General features: G+C 43.7%; 1 protein-coding gene across 1 annotated transcript; it reads left to right on the top strand.

Moving 5' to 3' along the window:
- The first annotated feature begins 18,774 nt into the window (after positions 1 to 18,774).
- RNASE8 (ribonuclease A family member 8) lies at positions 18,775 to 20,687 on the top strand. The gene is made up of 2 exons (XM_036736282.1): positions 18,775 to 18,812; positions 20,221 to 20,687. Exon 2 carries the CDS (start codon positions 20,226 to 20,228, stop codon positions 20,685 to 20,687), a length of 462 nt encoding a protein of 153 aa, XP_036592177.1. The 5' UTR covers positions 18,775 to 18,812; positions 20,221 to 20,225.
- The last annotated feature ends 468 nt before the right edge of the window (positions 20,688 to 21,155 follow it).

The following is a 21,155-nucleotide window of genomic DNA, read 5'->3' as shown; positions in this document are numbered from 1 at the left end:
TAACACAGCTCCTTCTCCTCTCCCCTTCCCTTCCTTTCCCTCTATCCACAGAGGGTATCATACCCTTAACCTATGGGCACTCTATCCAAAGGAATATAAATTTTGATGGTTGAAACCTCCTAAGATATCTTGGGGTTTAAGGGTTAATTTTTTTCTTAAGGTCCTTGACTTAAACCCAAATCACTCTGGCTCTCACTGATTGGCCAACAATAGGTCCAAGCCCTACTTGGTCATAGTTTTGGCCCCATTGGCTCAGAGTGAATGTAAATAGCAAATATTTCTGTTTTGGCCAGAAATCCTGAGGATCTTCCCCTCCCAGATTCTCTGCCTCATTGCTTACCTAGCCTTAATCACTAAATGGGCATTGCCTCAGTTCAAACTGAGACCTGAGAAAGACCTTAGTTTAAAAAGGCCTTGATCTCTCACTGCATCCAGGGCCCTCTCCAGTCATCCTTATCTCTATCCTGCTACTGGATCCAGATGGCTCCAAAGGACAAAGTGAGGCTCTCCCTCACTTAAATCCAATTCAAATGCATGTCTTGACTTCACCTCCCTGATGTCATGGTCCTCTTCCAGGAGGAAGGACAAACCACAACAACAACTAACAACTGAGAAAAATGCAGATGGTGGGGATAGTTTGGGCCAGAGATCTATTACATTTCCTCTTAGGGGAAAAGTAGCTGATAATTGGATTAAAGTTAGCCATAGTACAAGGCTTCCACCTAACTACCTTGTCTCTTCCAATGATGTCTTAATTGCCAAATCCGATGGTCTTTTCTCAGTCCTCATACTTCTTGACCTCTCTGAAGCCTTTGACCCTATCAATCACCCTCTTTCTCTTTGATTCACTTTTCTCTGTAGGTTCCTAGTACTCTTACTTTCTTTTTTTTTTCTTTTTTAAATTTAATTTATTTAATATATTTGGTTTTCAGCATTGATTTTCACAAGAGTTTGAATTACAAATTTTCTCCCCATTTCTACCCTCCCGCCCACTCCAAGATGGCTTATATTCTGGTTGTCCTGTTCCCCAGTCAGCCCTCCTATCTGTCACCCCACTCCCCTCCCATCCCCCGTTCCCTTCTTCTCTTGTAGGGCAAGATAAATTTCTACGTCCCATTGCCTGTGTACTTTATTTCCTAGTTGCATGCAAAAACTTTTTTGTTGTTGTTGTTTTTGAACATCTGTTTTCAAAACTTTGAGTTCCAAATTCTCTCCCCTCTTCCCTCCTTGCCCACCCTCCCTAAGAAGGCAAGCAATTCAACATAGGCCACATGTGTATCATTATGTAAAACCCTTCCACAATACTCATGTTGTGAAAGATTAACTATGTTTTGCTCCTTCCTAACCTATCCCCCTTTATTGAATTTTCTCCCTTGACCCTGTCCCTTTTCAAAAGTGTTTGTTTTTGATTACCTCCTCCCCCATCTGCCCTCCCTTCTATCATCCCCCCTTTTTTATCTTCTTCCTCCTTCTTTCCTGTGGGGTAAGATACCCAGTTGAGTATGTATGGTATTCCCTCCTCAGGTCAAATCCGATGAGAGCAAGATTTACTCATTCCTCCTCACCTACCCCCTCTTCCCTTCCTAGAGAACTGCTTTTCCTTGCCACTTTTATGAGATAATTTACCCCATTCTATCTCTCCCTTTCTCCCTCTCTCAATATATTCCTCTCTTATCCCTTAATTTGATTTTATTTTTTTAGATATCATCCCTTCATATTCAATTCACCCTGTGCCCTCTGTCTATATATATATATATATATATATATATATACACATATACATACACATACATAGCTTCATATATACATACATAGACATGCACATATGTATATATATGCATACACATATATATATATGCATATTCCTTTCAGCTACTATGATATTGAGGTCTCATGAATCATACACATCATCTTTCCATGTGGGCATGTAAACAAAACAGTTCAACTTTAGTAAGTCCCTTGTGATTTCTCTTTCTTGTTTACCTTTTCATACTTCTCTTGATTCTTGTGTTTGAAAGTCAAATTTTCTATTCAGCTCTGGTCTTTTCACTGAGAAAGCTTGAAAGTCCTCTATTTTATTGAAAATCCACATTTTGCCTTGGAGCATGATACTCAGTTTTGCTGGGTAGGTGATTCTTGGTTTTAATCCTAGCTCCATTGACCTCCAGAATATCGTACTCCAAGCCCTTCGGTCCCTTAATGTGGAAGCTGCTAGATCCTGTGTTATCCTGATTATTTTTCCACAATACTCAAATTGTTTCTTTCTGGCTGCTTGCAGTATTTTCTCCTTGACCTGGGAGCTCTGGAATTTGGTGACAATATTCCTAGCAGTTTTCTTTTGGGGATCTTTTTGAGGAGGCGATCTGTGGATTCTTTCAATTTCTATTTTACCCTCTGGCTCTAGAATATCAGGGCAGTTCTCCTTGATAATTTCTTGAAAGATGATATCTAGGCTCTTTTTTTGATCATGGCTTTCAGGTAGTCTAATAATTTTAAAATTATCTCTCCTGGATCTATTTTCCAGGTCAGTGGTTTTTCCAATGCGATATTTCACATTGTCTTCCACTTTTTCATTCCTTTGGTTCTGTTTTATAACATCTCGATTTCTCATAAAGTCACTAGCTTCCACTTGCTCCAATCTAATTTTTAAGCTAGTATTTTCTTCAGTGGTCTTTTGGACCTCCTTTTCCATTTGGGTAATTCTGCCTTTCAAGGCAATCTTCTCCTCATTGGCTTTTTGGAGCTCTTTTGCCATTTGAGTTAGTGTATTTTTTAAAGTGTTGTTTTCTTCAATATTTTTTTCAGTATTTTTTTGGGTCTCCTTTAGCAAGTCATTGACTTGTTTTTCATGGTTTTCTTGCATCATTCTCATTTCTCTTCCCAATTTTTCCTCTACTTCTCTAACTTGCTTTTCCAACTCCTTTTTGAGCTCTTCCATGGCCTGAGACCAGTTCATGTTTTTCTTGGAGGCTTTTGACGTAGGCTCTTTGATTTTGTTGACTTCTTCTGGCTGTATGTTTTGGTCTTCTTTGTCACCAAAGAAAGATTCCAAAGTCTGAGACTGAATCTGAGTGCATTTTCGCTGCCTGGCCATATTCCCAGCCAACTTACTTGACCCTTGAGTTTTTCAGCAGGGTGTGACGGCTTGTGGAGCAAAGAGTACTTTGTTCCAAGCCTGAGGGGATGTGCTGTTGATTTCAGGGCTATTTCTATACAGCCAGCTGTGCCACACCAGCACTCCTCTTTGCTCAAGAACCACCAACCCAGACCTGACACAAATCTTCAGCAGGCTCTGCACTCCTGCTCTGATCTGCCACTTAATTCCTACCACCAGGTGGGCCTGGGGCCAGAAGTAACTTGCAGCTGTAGTTCTGTAGCTATACCACCCCCACCACCCCTGGGGCGGTGGCCGAACCTCGAACTCTGTCCCCCACAGCTTTTCCCACTAACCTTCTCTGTTGTCTTTGGTATTTGTGGGTTGAGAAGTTTGGCAACTGCCACAGCTGACTGATTCAGGGCACTAGGGCTCCTCGCCCGGCTCCCGCTCAGGTTGGTCCTGCCACTGCCCACACTGGGCTCTGCTCCACTCCCCTCCTGCTCCCAGCTCCATGCTTGCTAGACCTTACCCAGTGACCTTCCAGGCTGTCCTGGGCTGGAGCCCTGCTTCCCTCTGCTATTTTGTGGGTTCTGCAGTTCTAGAATTTGTTCTAGAATTTGTAGAATTTGTTCATTTTTTATAGGTTTTTGGAGGGACTTGGCGGGGAGCTCACGCAAGTCCCTGCTTTCCAGCTGCCATGTTGGCTCCGCCCCCATACTCTTTCTTTCTCCTGGTTCTCTTACTGCCTATGTGCTCCTTTTGGATCTCTTGCTGGATCTTCATCCACTTGGACTTCCCCTATACTACTTCATCTCATCAGCTTACATGGATTCAATTATCTCTATGCTGCTAACTCTCAAATCTACTTTATCCAGCTATAAGCTCTTGATTGATCTTCAGTTTCACGTCTCCCACTGCCTATTAAACATGTTGAACTGGATATCCCGTATTCATCTTAAACTCAACATGACTTAACAAAACTGAACTCAATTGTTTCCCCCCACCCCAAACCCTCCTCCCTTTCAGACTCGTCACTGTTAAAGGCAGCACTATCCTCCCAGTCCCCTAGTCTCATAATCTAGCGTTATCCTTGGCTTTTCACCCCCAGTATCCTGTCTATTGCCGTGGCCTGTAGTATCTCTAAATATTCCCTCTACTCTGGTACAGACCTCTCTCCTCACTCTTGGACTGTCGCAATAACCTGCTGGTGGTCTGCCTGTCGTAAGCCTTTTCCCACTCCAGTCCATCCTTTATTCAGCCACCCAAGTGATTTTCCTAAAGAGCAGGTCTGACCATATTACCCTCCTACTCAATAAATTCCAGTCAGTGGCTTCCTATCACCACCAGGATCGAATACAAAATCCTCTGTTCAGTGTTCAAAGGCTTTCATAACCTTGCCCTCCACTCCCTACCTTTCCCGGCTTCTTGAACTTTATACTCTCCCAATGTACTCTGATCTGGCCATACTGGTCCCCTTGCCTTTTCTCAAACAGGCTATTTAGTCTCTCAGCTCTGGGCATTTTCTCTGGCTCTGGAATGCTCTGTTTCCTCATCTCCACCACTGGTTTCCCTGGCTTCAAGCCTCAACTAAAATCCCATCTTCTATAGGAAGCCTTTCCCAGTCTCCCTTATTTGTTGATGTTCACTGCTGTTCAGTCCTGTCTGACCCCTCATGACCCCATTTGGGATTTTCTTGGCAAAGATGCTAGAGTAGATTGCCATTTCCTTCTCCAGCTCATTTTACAGATGAAGAAATTGAGGCAGACAGGGTTAAGTGACTCACCCAGGGTCACACAGCTAGTGAGTGACTGAGCTGCACTCTACCAATGCACCACAGAGTTGACCTCTCATAGCTGTTTGCACATTGTCTCCCCCATTAGACTGTGAGGTCCTCAAGGGCAGGACTGTCTTTCCCCTTTTTCCTTTGTATCTTATTCAGTGCAATGCCTTGCATATAGTAGGTGCTTAATAAATGTTTATTCACTATCTACTCCTTCCAGGTTCCAGATCTCTACTCTCCCAATCCTCAGTGATAGTTGGTAGTCAGGGTGTTCTTTCTCCTTTTCTCTCCCTCCTCCAAAAATAAATAGACAACTAGAAGAAATCCTAAGCCTGGCCTCCTAAACCATCACTCGAATACCCCCTCCTTCCCCGTAGAGGCTTGTTAGTTGTCTATGCCTTTCTATAGCTCCCCTTCTTTTATTCTAACCCTCTAAAACTAGTCTTTTACCCTTCTAAAAGGATCTAGCCTCAGTCTCTTTTTTTCCCCAACTCTCTGTCTCCTTCAGTATATTAACCACTCTTTATTCTTCAGCTATCACGACCCAAATTTATGGCTCTTTCCGCAACTCTAGAGCAACATTTCCCACTGCTTAAGGGATAGCTGAATGTCCCACCCAAACCTTAACCAAACCAATGTTAACAAATTCATTATCTTTTCCGCTAACTCCCCCCTCCTAACTCCTTAATTTCTTTCCACACCTTGCTATTTTCTCTGTCATCCATGCTCTAAACTGGGGGTGGGTTAAGGCCACATGTGGCCTTCTAAATCCTTAAATGCAGACTTTTGACTGCCACAGGTTCCCCAATCCTGCTCTAAACCTGTACTCTCTCTCTGACTGTTCCCTTCACCTCTTATATGCAATCAGTTGCCCAAATCCTTTGGATTCTGGCTCTGAAATATCTCTTGTATCCATTCCCTCCTCTCATTGCCAGTATCCTAGTTCAGATTCCTCGCAGGATATCTAGTTGGTACAGTGGCTGGAGTGCTGACCCTGCAATCAGGATGACCTGAGTTCAAATCTAGCTTCAGATACTTACTAGCTATGTGACCTTAGGCCAATTATTTCATCATTGTCTGCCTCAGTTTTCTCCTTTGTAAAGTGGGGATAATAATAGCACCTGCCTTCCAAGAGTTATTGTAAAAATAAAATGAGATATAATATGTAAATACAATAAACATGTATTAAGTGCCTACTGTGTGTCAGGCACTGTGCTAATTTCTGGGGATACAAAAAGAAGCAAAAGACAGCCCCTCCCCTCAAGGAGCTTACAATCAAATTGGGGCAACAACATTCAGGTAAACATATACAAAGCAAACTATATACAAGCATAGGTTCCCAAAGTGGGCAATACCACCACCGGGGGATGCTGGAACAATCCAGGGGGGCAGTAGTAGCCTGTGGGAACTAAAAATAAGGGTTAACCTAACCCAGACCTGCACAACACACCACAGGCAGGGTGCTTGCTGCCTGCCAATGGCTTTCTGGCAGCCCAGGAAAAATGTAGAGGATGTAAAAAAAAGTAAAGATGTAATGAGCACTTTGTGTTCCCCTTAACCTGCCTTCCACTAGCCACTATTGTGCCCATCATGTACCTTGGCAGGTGGATTGCCACTGCACACTCTCTCCTGTCTGTCACATGACCTATGGCAACCAACCACCATTCTACGTTTAGTTGGAAAATGACCCGCTAAAAACCTATCTTCGGGCTGAAGAAGTTTAGCCTGTTTTAATTTGGGCCGCTAGTACTGCCAAGTTGTGCAGGTCTGTCCTAACCCAACCCCAGAGGGGCACTGAGTAATTTTTTTTTTTTGAAAAGGGTCAGTAAGCCAAATAAGTCTGGGAACCATTCTCAGGATAAATAGGAAGTAATTAACAGAGGAAGGGGCAAGGCCTTCTGTAGGAGGTGGAATTTTAGTTGGGATTTAAAGGAAGCTGATGAGGTCAATAGTAGGAGTCAGGGAGGGAGAGCATTCTGGGCATGGGAGACAGCCAGAGAAAATGACCAGAGCTGAAAGATGGAGTGTCTTGTCCAAAGAACAGCCAGGAGGCCAGTGTCACTGAATGGAAAAGTGCATCGGGGAGTAAAGCATAAGATTGGACAGGCAGGTGAGCGCTAGGTTATAAAGGACTCTGAATACCAAAGTACCTTTTGTATTTGACCTGAGGTTATTGGGAGTCTATTGAGTAGGACATTGAAATGATCAGACTTGTATGTAAAGCACTTTGTAAACCATAAGAGCTGTATAAATGCTAATTATTACTATTATTCTGATCTCTTCCACAGTAACCTCCTAACTGGTCTCCCTAATTCTTCTCCCTTCCTTTCTAATCTGTCCTTCACATGTCTTTCAGTCTAATCTTCCTATATCAGCTGGAAAGTCCTGAGTTCAAGTTTCACTTCTGACACACTGTGTGACTGTGTAAGTCCCTTAACCACTCTGTGCTCTAGGCATGCCCTAAGAGAATAAATAGGTGCAGAAAAGATGCCAATATGCACTGGTAGATGGAGTGTCTTCACCTGTGGGTTCCCAATGCTAATGAAATCAAAGGTCTTATCCTTATCTTTATCCTATGAACAGATTTGATAACATTGTTCCTCTACTTAAAACCCTGCAGTGGTTCCTTGTTGAATGCCACATAAAGGGAAGCAAGCACTGACTCAGATAAAATAGACTCCACTTAGAGCCTGTAATGGCTTTGTCTTTGTTTTGAAGTGTTTCTCAGCACTAAGGCAATCAAGTGCCTTTGAGTCTTGCCTTTGTTTGAATCAAGAATTATTAATTGGAAACAATGTATGATGTGGTGCTAGTGATTAGAGATCCTTCCCACACCCTTTTTGCTAAACAGGCACTAAGCCCCAGGGCCCTAAACAGGGTATGTATGCTTTGAGGTTAGCATTTTGTTTGGGGGCTCACTCACTGGAAGAGTATTATGTGATTTGACCAAATGAGACGCTGGGTAGCTTGTAAGGAGCCCTCTGGCTTTGAAAAAACCCAGATGTTGGTGCTTCTCTCTCTGATAACTATGTATGTAATGCCTTAGTCAGATAGCTAGAAACCTATCTGTTGCTTCGTGTTTATTTGCTCTGTTTATGTAATTTCTGCTTGTAATTTCTGTTTGTGTTTTCTCTGAAGTTCAGGGTGCTGACTTTTTCCCCTGAACTGAGTGAATGATGTATGTATGTTTAATTAAAGTGAGATTGTTAACCCCTTAAAGTTTCTTTCCTTAGAAAAACAGATCAAAGAACCTGTGCTAACAGCTCTGCTGTGTGCTGGTGTTATTGGCCTTACACAGCCACAGTAGCTACAAGTAGCATTGTTGTTACAGAGCCAGAGATCCTGGGTTCAAATCCTTCCTCTGAGTCTTGCCTGTATGACCCTGGGCAAGTCACTTACTTTCCTTGGCCGGTATTTCTTGAATTATAAAATGAAGCAATTGGCCCAGACAGTTTCTGAGGTCCCTTCAAACTCTAAATCAATGATTCTATGATCTCTGATTCTAAAGTTAAAATTATTTAACCGGGTTTTCAAGGCTCTCCAGAGCCTGAGTCTAACCTTCCTTTTCAGCCTCATGTGTCAGTATGTTCTACTCCAGACAAACCTGTGTACACATTCTTGCTTTCCCAACAATTTATCTTTGTTCCCTTAACCTGGAACTCCCTACCCCCATCTATCTATTGAATAGTAGCCATTCTTTGTCACCCTCCTCAAATGCCACTTCCTCCTTGATGTCCCAAGTTAGAAAAGAAGCTTTCCTTTTTCTGACCTTTCAAACCACTTTTTTTTGTTCCCTCTTCTCTGCCAGGCACATAGGAAATGCTAAATAGATGTTATTCCATTCTATTCCATGCTGATCTTGTATGAATTTGTACCATAGTTATTCATGTGTATGTTGTATTTATCTCCTCCATTTAAGCTTTGAATGTGTAGGGACTAGAATTTGTCTATTTTCATATTTCTCCTGGTACTTAGCCCAGTACATTGCTCAACATGCACTGGAGGTCACCTACATTATTACCATATGTTGCTTTAATTTGAATAATCTCCCAATATATAGCCTCTCCTCTAGACTAGCAATTCTATTTGGAATATCCTCTTGCCTTGTCTCTACCAGTCCTCATCCCTCCTTCTCCTTCCAAACTTGGCCCAATAGTCACCTTCTCGTTGAGCCCTTCCCCTCCCACTCTTCCCCATTATTTATTCCACATCTTTTGGCAGCTTATGATCTCTTTTTGCACTACAAGTCAAACCCTATTCTTTCTCTGTGCTAGAATTTTCCCTTAAAAAGTGGGCCATGAGTTGACACTTAGAAATCTTTTTTTTTCTAATCAAGCATTTCCTCCTATAATGATAATTGTTCTGTTATCCACTAAAGGTTATGCTATTGACCTATATTTGGTAGAACATTTATTTATTTATGTGATCTTCCCAGAAATAAATTATAAACATCTAAAGCCCCCTTGCTGCCAGTGGCAACATTTGTCAAATGGATGCACAGGCAGTTGTGATACAGGTTGGGGAGCCACCAGGTTAGCCTATTGAAAGATCATAAACACAAACTCGGCTGCATTACAGAATCACAGAATTTGAGAGTTAAAAGGGACTTCAGCAGTGTCTGAAAAGATATTCTCATTACAGTATACCTGACAAGTGGCCACACAGACTGTGCTTAAATGCCTCTGATGAGGAGGATCACACTACCTCCCCCTAGCCCACTGAGCTGAAAGGCCAGACCAGTTCAAAGTACCATATAACAATAAAGACATAGTCTCTGGACCCTGTCCACACTTGGAACCCCAATGACTGCCTTGCCAGGAGGTGTAGAATTGACTCAATTTCATGATTTTCTCTAGTAATGAGCAGCAGCCACAGATCTCTTAGAGTAACAAAACAATGGGAGTGTCTCCTCCTTATCAGACTGCTCCATCCCAATTTTCAAGATCTTTGTCCTGGTAACACCTTTTAACTATCAGTGTCCCTCTGGGCTCTGTCCTTGGGCCGTCTTTTCTTCTCTTTCAATACTACTTCACTTGGTGAAGGCCTATGTGAGAACCTGGAAAGACCTTAGCCCCAAAGGGCCAAGGTCTCCCAATGCACCCTGGGCCATCTCCAGTTGTCCTGAGGCCACTGGCCCAGATGGCTCTGGAGAAGAAAGTGAGTCTGGTGACCTTGCACAGCCCTCCCTCACTCAAATCAAAGTCAACTGCAAGTCATGCCATCATTCCTGATGTCATGGTCCTCTTCAAGAATGAAAGACAAACACAACAACCATATAATAATAAAGACACAGTTTCTGGATCCTGTTTATACTTGGAACCCCAATGACTACCCTGACAGGAGGTGTAGTACTGGTTCAATTTCATGATTTTCTCTAGTAATGAACAGCAGCTACGGATCTCTTAGAGTAACAAAACAATGGGGAGGGTCTCCTCCTTATCAGACTGCTCCATTTCAATCTCATTTCAAGATCTTCATCCTGGTCACACCTTTTAACTTTCAGTGTCTCTCAAGGCTCTGTCCTGGGCCTTCTTTTCTTCTCTTACAATACTATTTCTCTTGGTGATCTCACCAGCTCTCGGGGATTTAAATACAACCTCCATGCTGATGATTCTCAAATCTCCTTATCCAGACCTAACCTTTCTCTAGATCTCTAGTCTCACTTCTCTAGCTGCCTATTAGACATCTCCAACTGGATAATCCAGTAGATACCTTAAACACAACCTGTGCAAAACGGAATTCATTGTCTTTTCTCTCAAATCCTCCCCCCCTTCTAAATTTTCCTCTTACTGTTGAGGGCAACATTATCCTCCCAATCACTCATCCCTCCTCATTCCAGTCCGTTCTTCTCTCAGCCGCCAAAGTGATTTTCCTAAATAACAAAGTTAGTCATGTCATCCCTATCCCCACTTGGTAAACTCCAGTGGCTCCCTATCAACTCCAGAATCAGTGCATAATCCTCTGTTTGGCATTCAAAGCCCTTCATAACCTTACCTCCCCACAACCCCCATCTTTCCAGTCTTCTTATTCCTTATACTCCCTCCGAGTATTCTTTGATCCAGTGACACTGGTCTCCTTGCCTTTTCTCAAACCAGCTGTTCAATCTCTCTGCTCCAGGCATTTTCTCTGACTGTTCCTCACGCCTGGAAGGCTCTCCTTCCTCACTGCCACCACTGATTTCCCTGGCTTCCTTCAAGTTCCAATCAAAATCCTATCTTCTACAAGAAACTCCTCTTAATTACAGTGCCTTCCCTCTTTTAATTATTTCCTGTTGCTCCCAAGTATAGCTTGTTTGTACATATTTGTGTGCTTGATGTCTTCCCCATTAAATTGTAGGCTCCTATTGGGCAGGGATTGTCTTTTACCTCTTTTTATATCCCCATCACTTAGTACAGTGCCTGGCACATAGTAGGTGCTTAATAAATGCTCATTGACTGAGAGTTAGGAGTTATTTAGGGATAATCAGGATACAGGTCGGAAATGGGAGGGATCTTAGAGGTCATTTAGTCCAGCCCTCTCATTTTACAGATAAAAAACTAGAAGGTTCAGTGAAATGTCCATTGTCACAGAGGTGGTAAGTGATAGAGCCAGGGTTATGAACCCAGCTCTGCTGACACCAAAGTTAGCATTCTTTTCACTGTATCATGCATGCTTCCTCTCTGGAGTGGTATCTAGTGAAGCATCAAAGTGGACAAGCAACACCATGGGGACTAAGGAGAGTGATGCCTTGGGGGAGATGGGTTGGGAGAAGATGGAGATATCAACCAGCAGCCCTGATAAGGGCAAGGAGCTATTGTTGTGTTTATCCTTTGTTTTCAAAGAGTACCATGGTATCAAGGAAATGATGACATGACTTGCAGTTGACTTTGACTCGAGTGATGGAGGACTGTGCAAAGTCACCAGCTTCACTTTCTCCTCCAGAGCCATCTGGACCCAGTGATCAGATATTTACCAGGATGACTGGAGATGGCCTAGGATGCAATGGAAGACCAGGGCAATGGAGAGGGGAAGGTAGATGGAAGGATCAGAGGTTGTAGTCTCAGAGAATGTGAGTTTTTTGAGGGCAGGCCTTTTTCCCCCTTTCTTTGTGTCTCCAGAGTTTAACATACTACCTGGCACATATTTTTTGATTGATTGAGAGTAGAATTCCAAAGTGGAGATTCTGGAGGTAGCACAATTCCTGTAGAGGCTATTGTCTAGGATATGGTTTTGTCAGCTTGTGTCTGAATTGGGATGGAGAAGGAGGTTTTGAGTTGAGAAGGTAAAGGAATTGAGGGGTCAGATTGTTAGAATGTTCTTTGACTTGAACATTAAATCCCCAAGGATGATGGCAGAGGATAGGATGGAAAGGGAGATGGGGAGCTGGAGGTGGAAGTCACTGAGAAAATTGAGAATGCCTTGGAGATTTAGTAGATGATAGCAGCAAGGACAAGGAGAGGATGGTATGGAGAGATTTCATCAATCTCAAAAGAGGAGAGGTCATTGGAGCTTTTATTGGAATGGTCTTGGAGCCACCAGAATGGGAACCCAGTATGCCTATCTCTCCTCCAGGCCCTGTGAGTCACAGGAAACAGGAGACATGGTAGTCAATTGTGAGGGAACCATAGACAACCAGGAAACCTGGGTTCCAGTCCCATCTCTGACACCACCTGGCTATATGATAAAAGTAGGTCACCTTCTATTTCCATACATCTGTTAACCCTTCCACAAAAAAATAGTCCCATCTGTGATACCACCTTGCTATATAATAAAAACAAGTCATTTTCCATCTCTATACATCAGTTAACCTTTCCCCCCACCCCCCAAAAAATGGAATATGTAAGACTAAATCTGATCCTGCCTGGATAGACCATCTATGTCTTTGGGGTTTTCTATGCCAAAGGCTATGAGAAAAGCAAAAAGAGATATGGAAGCCAATCTCCCTTCTTTACAGAGGTGCAGGACTATGGGTATGGAATAGTCCCTGTACTGTCAGACTTAGTCAATGTGTTGTTTAATTCGGCTGAGCTGCTTCTCTCCCCTCCCCCCCTTTCTTTTCTTTTCTTTTTTATAAAGGATAGAGGAGAGTAAAGGTGTACATCCAGAAATCAAGGTGATATCAAGAAGAAAATTTCAAAATTCAAATTTATTTCAGAAGAATAGACAGCAGTTAGTTCCTCGTGTTTCCGACACCACTTCTTTACCCATGAAAGCAGCAAGAAACAGCTGCTGTTGGCCTACCATTAAAAGAGGCAGAGGTCCACCTGGCATGGGTTGGGATTTGCACAACACTCACCCCAGCTACTTTAACCGCCAGCTGCGGGCCCCCTGGGGAGAGACTGGGCCACCATCAGCGACATGGCTAATGGGATGGGAGCGAGAATAGGCCAACTCTCTCAATTCCCATGCACAGAGGCAGCTTCTTTTCTGGCCCATTTTCTCCTTTTCTCCCTCCCCCCCAGTGCTGGCCTCCGGCAGATCCTCTATGACCTTTCCACCTTGGCCCTCTGCCTGCCTCCTCTTGTTCCCCCATCCTCCACATTTTCTCTTCGTGATGAAACTACCCTATACAAATGCAGCCGGGGACAAATGAAGGGGAAAAAAAAAACAGATTGCACTAAACACTCTTCTTCATGGCTGCATGTTTGTGCAAAATGAGCCAAAGAGGACCTCAGCCTGTGATCTGGATTAGCCAGCCAGGGAAAATCTCTCTTCACCAGTAGAATCCAGATGGTGATGAAGTCACAAGTAGGTGTCTGATTTACACATGTGAAGGTAATGGATTCCATTTTCCATTTTGAGTTTAATGTGTAGGCATACAGAGAAAGGGTGTGTTATAATGGATAGAGAGCCAGCTTTAGACCTGGGTACAAGTCTTCCCTTGGACAAATACTGACCCTGCGACCCTGAGCAAGTTATTTAAACTCTGAGCCAAGCTTTAGGCAACTCTTTAAGACTAAGTTGCAGAAACATGGCTAAAATGAAAACAAGTTTTTTATAATCTCACATATATAATCAAAATCAAATTGCTTGCCTCCTCACTCACAGAGGGCAGAGGGGAGGGAGAGAATTTAAAACTCAAAATATAAAAAAATTATTGTTGAAAAAAATTTTATGTGTAATTGGAAAATATTTAACTAAATAAATTTTTAAAATGAAAAAAAAGACTAAATTGCAGAGAAGGTGCTATATTGGTAGAAGGACTACCTCATTTGGGCATTATCTACGCCAACAAAATAATAGACCCAGGCCCTAACTTTGTCCCTGTATAGACATAGACTTTGAATATCTTCATACCTGTTGGTTTTGCTTTTTTGCTCCAAAGCAGTAGAGGAATGTGTCGATTTGATTTCATCTCCCACAAAGGCAATTCGAATGGAGAAGGGGAAGAGAGAATGATAGCTAACATTCACATAAGACTTTAAAGCTTGGAAAGTATATCACATTTATTCTCTCCTCTGAGCCTCCCAACAGCCCCATGAGGTTTGTGCTATAGATAGTTCACTCCATTTTGCAAACTTAAGCTCAGACAGGTTAAGCGATTTGCCAGTGGTGACACAGTGCCTGAAGAGGGATCTGAACCCAAGTGTTCTAACACCAAGTCCATCGCTTCATCCACTGTGCCATCCAGCCTCTCAAATAACATGATGGGTAAACTAAGTAGCAGTGGTTGGAGGAAATCAGGATGTGGAAATGTTGCATTACAAGAATAAATAAGCAGTTCTAGGTGGGAATCCAATTTAGCTCCCTTACTAGCCTCTCTCCCCATCCCACTGCGAGTCTCCACACCTCTCTTGTCTCACAGGCTGTTCTGAACCAAGGATTCTTAGGCATAAAATGTCTTGGCATCTCCCCTATCATGGGCGTAGCTCTCTGTACATAGGTTCACATCTGCTCAGAGTTCAGGGTTCTTAGGAAAGCAAAGGAAGGTGCGGCCCAAGAGCTCAGGCCCCAGAAAAGCAAATTAGTGGTGTCACGGTCCAAATGTCCCTTAACCTCTTCTGCCATCTAGTGGCATGTCTCCCTTTCCCAGTTCACTCTAAGACAGCCAATCTCCTGACTCCCTCTGCCCCTCAGCACAGTTGCCCTTCTCTTGATATACAGTGATGGTTCTCTCCCTGTTGGTTTTCTGTCTTTGTTGGGCCTCCAATAAAAATCCTGCCCCAAACCTCTGCCCTAGCTTACTGATCGGAATTCTAACCCTAACTTCCCAGATGCTGTTAAGCTTTGATCTAAGCTAACATTCCATCCCATTAAATACCTGTGCAGTTACTTTATACTAATGAAATCCCAGAAGTGATTCAGGAGGGAGACACCTAAGTACATGAAACAGGAGGAAGTTACTCCATCTGCTTCCTTCAGTCCCTGTCTGTAGCTGGCTGAGTTCTCAGTCAATATCAGGCTGTCTAGCCATCAGCGGTTATACCATTGACCATTGCTAGCCAACCAATGACTGATGCTGGGCTTAAGCCAACCAGTAACATAATGAAGGAAGTCTTGAGGATCTTGAATAGTGTCTTAGCAAAAGGAGAATCCTGACTCCAACCTGAGAATTAGAGTGTAGACCCCATACTCTGATTTATAACCAGAAAGGACCCCTTGATTTTCTATATGAAGAAACTGAGGACCAGAGAAGTTAAGGAGCTTGCCCAAAGGCACACAGGTAGTAGTTCTGAGACCAAGTCCTCTGACTCCAAAGCCCTACTGATGCTGCTCTTCCAGGAATACACGGATAATGCTGAATACTACCTTCTCCTCTACCTGCCACTTAGCATTTTCCATAATACTTTGTTGCTTTGATACAGAGGCTGCATGGAGTTCTGGAAAGAATCAGTAGAGCTTGGTTCATGGCATCATGGATCTGCTGTTCAAGTGCCAGCCTGCTGGCTGTGTGACCATGGCCAAGTCACTTCACTTAAAGCTTTCATCCGATATCTTCTCCCTTCCACAGCCAAGAACAAAAACAAAATGTCTCCAATTATTGCCTCCTCTTTCCTCTAATTTCTCAGCTCCATTCAGACTGGCTTTCTGACATCATCGTGCAATTGAATCTTCTCTTTCCAAGATTAGCAGTGATCTCTTAATTTCCAAATCCTATGGCCTTTCCTAAGTCCTCATCCTTCTTGACCTCTCTACAACTTTTGACACCTGTGACTCCCCTCTTGTCTTGTATACTCTCTTTTCTCTGGGTAATATCCAAAGTAGGTTATACCCACTTCTTTTGGTTATTTTACCCGTATGGCCACCCCTCAGTCTTCCTTGTTGGACTCATGTTGTTGTGTTTGTCCTTTGTTCTCGAAGAGGATCATGACATCAGGGAAATGATGACATGACTTGTAGTTGACTTTGATTTGAGTGAGGGAGGGCTGTGCAAGGTCACCAACCTCACTTTCTCCTTCAAAGCCATCTGGGTCCAGTGGCCCGATATTCACCAGGACAACTAGAGATGGCCCAGGATGCATTAGGAAACCCTGGCCCTTCCAGGCTAAGGTCTTTCCAGGTTCTCACTTTGAGTGAGGTAATGCCCATTGGGTGAATAGGCCTCTTTAAGAAGTTAATCAGGGGATGGCCCCTTTAATCAAAACTCAAAAAAAAATAACTAGGGTTCCTGGCCAGAAGAGAAACAGTTAGTATTTAGTATTTATATTCACTCTGTGCTAAGAGGTCAGGGACCTATTGTCCAATCTATGAGCTCCAGAATGAATTGGGTTTAAGGATTGGTTTTTGAGAAATCCAGTAAAGTTAAGGAGGCAGCCTTCAGCCATTGAAATGTACTTTCCTTTGGGCAGAGCAACGTGAGGAGAGGAGAGGAGAGGAGAGGAGAGGAGAGGAGAGGAGAGGAGAGGAGAGGAGAGGAGAGGAGAGGAGAGGAGAGGAGAGGAGAGGAGAGGAGAGGCTACTCACAGGTTGTGCTTGTCCTTCATTCTCAAAGAGGACCATGACATCAGGAAAATGATGACGTGACTTGCAGTTGATTTTGATTTGAGTGAGGAAGCGTTATGCAAGGTCACAGCCTCACTCTCTCCTCTCTCCTTGTTGGACTATCCTTCAAGTCTCACCCTCTTTGTGTGACCATACTCCAGGGCTCTGTTCTGAGGTATTTTCTCTCTATCAGCTTTCTTTCTCAGTGTCCTCATCAGCTCCCATAAATTCAATTATCTTCTCTAAGTATGTGACTTTTAGATTTCTATATGTAGCCCCAGCCTCTCCTAAAGCCTGCTTCTGTATCCCCAACTTCCTTTTGAACATTCTCAACTTCTTGTCCTATAGGCACCTCAAAACTGAAATCACTCTCTTTTCCCTAAAACCCTAACTTCTTCCTAGCTTCCTTGTTTCTATTAATGGAATCGCTGTCCTTCCAGTTAAAATAGGTTTGCATTCCTGGAGTCCCACTGAACTCTTCCCTTTCTTTCAACCCTCATATCCAATCTATGGCCAAGTCTGGTCCATTCTGCTCTACAACATGTCTTACATCTTTCCCCTTCTCCTCACTCACACGGCTATCACCATAATTTTCAGGTCCTTGTCACCTCTTGCCTGAGATATTGCAAAAACCTCCCAACTGGTCTCCCTGTTTCCAGTCACTCCCATCTCCAATTCATTCCCCACAAACTGATGTTCTTCAAGCACAGATGTGACTATGTCACCCTTCTACTCAAGATGCTCCAGAAGCTCCTTCTTACCTAGAATAAAAGACAAGTTCCACTGTTTGTAGTTTAAAACCATTCACCATTTGGTTCCAGCCTCTATCTCCAGACTTATTGAATGTAACTCTGCTAACACAGACTACGTTCTAGTCAAAGTAGCCTGCTTGCTGTTCCTTGTCTCCTGCCTCCATGCACTAGCACAAGCTGTTACCCATGCCTGGATGTACTCCTTTCTTCACTTCCTCTAATTAGAATTCCTAATTTCCTTTGAGGCTTAGTTCAAGGACCATTTTCTACAGAAGGCCTACCCTAACCTCCCACTCCTCAATTGTTACTGCCCTCTCTCCTCTCCCCCTGAAAAAATAACTTGGTATTTATTTTATATTTACTTCTCTGGGTACATATTGTGCCGCCCAACTGAATGTAAGCTCCTCGAGGGCAAGGACTTTCATTTTTATCTTTGTATCCTCAATGCCTAGCATGATACCTGGCACAAAGTAGGTACTTAATAAATTTTTGTTGAATGAATGCAGTGGTTAGTACCTGGACAGGAAAAAAAAAAGAGGCCCAGATAATAGTCATAGGAAGCACTGCATCATCATTAGAATAACTACTGGGGATAGAGATGAAGGGGCCAAATAGTACAGAATCCACATAAAACCTTGATGAGTCAACTCTTCTTCCTTCATATGCTCATGAGTAAACAGTGCCACCCCAATTAAGAAATCATATATACAGTGACTTGTAGAGGCAGGCATGGTATAGCTCTCTCAGGGCAGGGAGAGAAGAGTACTTGATGCTACCACAAGGAGCCCTATTGGTGTCACTGGTGAGAAATGCCAACAGGGAGAGATGAACCATGGCCCTTTTCCAGGCCTTCATACATGGTTGGCACATCAGGAAAGGGAGTGCTCTATTAATTTTTTTTTAATCTGACAAGATAAGTATGTTTTTAGGGCGTTGTCATTACCAAACTTGTTTAGACAGGTATATTAACTCCTTCAATAAACACTGGCACAAATGGTATCCTCTGGTTCAAGTCAGAGGGAAGGGAGGGGGGCGGGGAGTGACGCTGATCCCCAAACCAGGAAGTGACTGGCTTCAGCCTCTTCTGGGATGTATGGTGCACATGCCAGCCACAAATACCACTTCTCTCCACCAACCCTGAGATCGTCCTCGTATCCTTCTGGCCAACCACATAGTAGGCTGGCTCTTTAAGAACCACAATCAACAAGGAAGTTACTACAAGATTTTCTCAAGAGTCATCTGGATTCAACTTGTAGCAAGAAGCTATTCTCAGTAAGACTGGGTAAGGAAAGGTGACGGCTTCCTGGGATTGGGGTAGGACAGGATTTAGGGAGGAAGGTGTTGTAGGAACAAGGGGGAGGGGGAGGAAAGGATGGATGAAGAGAAAAGATAGCTCCTCATAGGGTCATTATATAATTCAGGGGGATGGGAGCTTAGTGATGTAAGTAAGCAAGGAGCACAATGGGGTGTCTAGGGAGTGAGGCACAATAAGGTAAATAGAGGTAGGAGCAGAGTGAGTAAGGGGTAGAAAGGGAGTAGGGAAATGAGAAGGAAGGCAAAGTAGGGCATAAAGAGGGAGGAATATAGTGATATGAATCGAGAAGGGGCAGAGGAGGGTGAGAGGAGCTGGGAGATCTATGGAGCAAGGGGGATTGATGTCAGGAAGGGAATGAGGATAAAGGCATGGTAGGGTATGTAGAGACGGGAGCACAGTGACATGAACAGGGACGGGAACGTCGTGTTATGTAGGGATGACAACATAGAGTAAAAAGGATAGAAATACAGTCAGGAAGCATTTATTAAGCACCTACTATGTGCCAGGCACTGTGCTAAGTGCTGGGGAGCGAAAGAAAAACAGGCAGCTCCAGCTCTCAATGAGCCCACAGTGAAGGCTGTAGGAGAATAGCAGGAAGAAGGGGAATAGGATCACAGTGGGGTGAAGGGGAATATGTGGTTACAGTGAGGTGAGGGGAGATAGGGTCACAGTGGGGTGAAGAGGAATATTGGGTTACAGTGAGGCGAGGGGAAATAGGACCACAGTGGGGTAAAGGGGAATATTAGATTACAGTGAGGGAAGCGGGGGACAGGATCACAACGTGGTGAGGGGGAATACTGGGTTACAGTGAAATGAGGGCATACTGGATCACAGTGGGGGGGAAGGGGAATATAGGGTTACAGCGAGGTGAGGGGAGATAGGATCACAGTGGGGGGAAGGGGAGTATTGAGTTACAGTGAGTTGAGGGGAGACAGGATCACAGTGGGGGGAAGGGGAGTATTGAGTTACAGTGAGTTGAGGGGAGATAGGATCACAGTGGGGTGAAGGGGAATATTGGGTTACAGTGAGGTGAGGGGGGACAGGGTCACAATGCAGTGAAGAGGAATATTGGGTTACAGTGGAGTGAGGGGGGACTGGATCATAGTGGGGGGAAGGGGAATATTGGGTTAGAGTGAGGTGAGAGGGGATAGGATCACAGTGGGGATGAGAGATTAGATGAAATGAGATAAGAGAGGGAGATTGGGGAGATTGTGGAATAAGTGGGTATGAAGCACAGTCATGAATGGGTCTAGGAACCCATCAAGGTAAATGAGGATGGCTGGCCAAGGAGACAGTAACTGAAACCAGAACAGGGGCCACTGATTTCTTGTATAGATTCTTGCCCCCTGCCCCCTTCATTTTTCCTCCTCCGTAGGAGAGATGGCACCAACTCTGGCAGGCTCATGCCCCCTCTTGCTTCTCTTTCTGGGGCTGTGGGAGGTCCCAGACAGTGCAAAGCCTCAGAACCTGACCTCTGCCCAGTGGTTTCAAGTTCAGCATGTCCAGCCCAGCCCTCTCCAGTGCAACAAGGCCATGGGCAGGATTAACTCTTACACCCAGCGCTGCAAACCCCTTAACACCTTCCTCCACGACTCTTTCCAAAATGTGGCCGTCGTCTGTGGATCTCCCAGCATAACCTGCAAGAATGGCCAGAAGAATTGTCATCAGAGTCCTAATGCAGTTTCCCTTACCCAATGTGACCTCACCTCTGGGAAATACCCCAAATGCCGCTACAGGGATACCTCCCTTGTTAAAGCCTTCATTGTGGCCTGTGATCCCCCAGAAGCTGGCGATCCCCCTGGATTTCAGCTGGTTCCTGTGCACCTGGATGGCACCATTTAGCACCTGAAAACCCTCTGTTCAAGACTGCGGCTGGGAGGCTGACACATTGGTTCTCTTGCTGCGTTCTGTACTGCTCCCTGGGATCCTCTCTTCTAGTACAGACTCTTCTAGGGCAGAGCTTCTTAAAATTTTTCCGCTCCTGACTTGTTTTTGCCTGAGAAATTTTTACACAACCCCGGGTATATAGATATATAAAATGGGTGTACAAATCAAACATTTATTGATAATGATAAAGAAATTTATTTTAAAACAATTCTTTGGTATACACATTACCATTTATTAAAGATGAAAGCAAATTTATGTACTAATTAGATGGATGTGCTTGTTTATTTTTACATAAAGAATCAAATCTTGGCAGAATATTTGATACTACAGGATATAGAGCATCTTCAATGTTTTTTGGAGTTAATCAGTATTTTGATTTTATAATCATCAATGCTGAGAACAGTATTTCACATAAATATGTAG

Source organism: Trichosurus vulpecula, chromosome 8, assembly GCF_011100635.1.
Source record: "Trichosurus vulpecula isolate mTriVul1 chromosome 8, mTriVul1.pri, whole genome shotgun sequence".
NCBI classification, from domain to species: domain Eukaryota; kingdom Metazoa; phylum Chordata; class Mammalia; order Diprotodontia; family Phalangeridae; genus Trichosurus; species Trichosurus vulpecula.
This window is presented reverse-complemented; position numbering and strand designations above follow the sequence as displayed.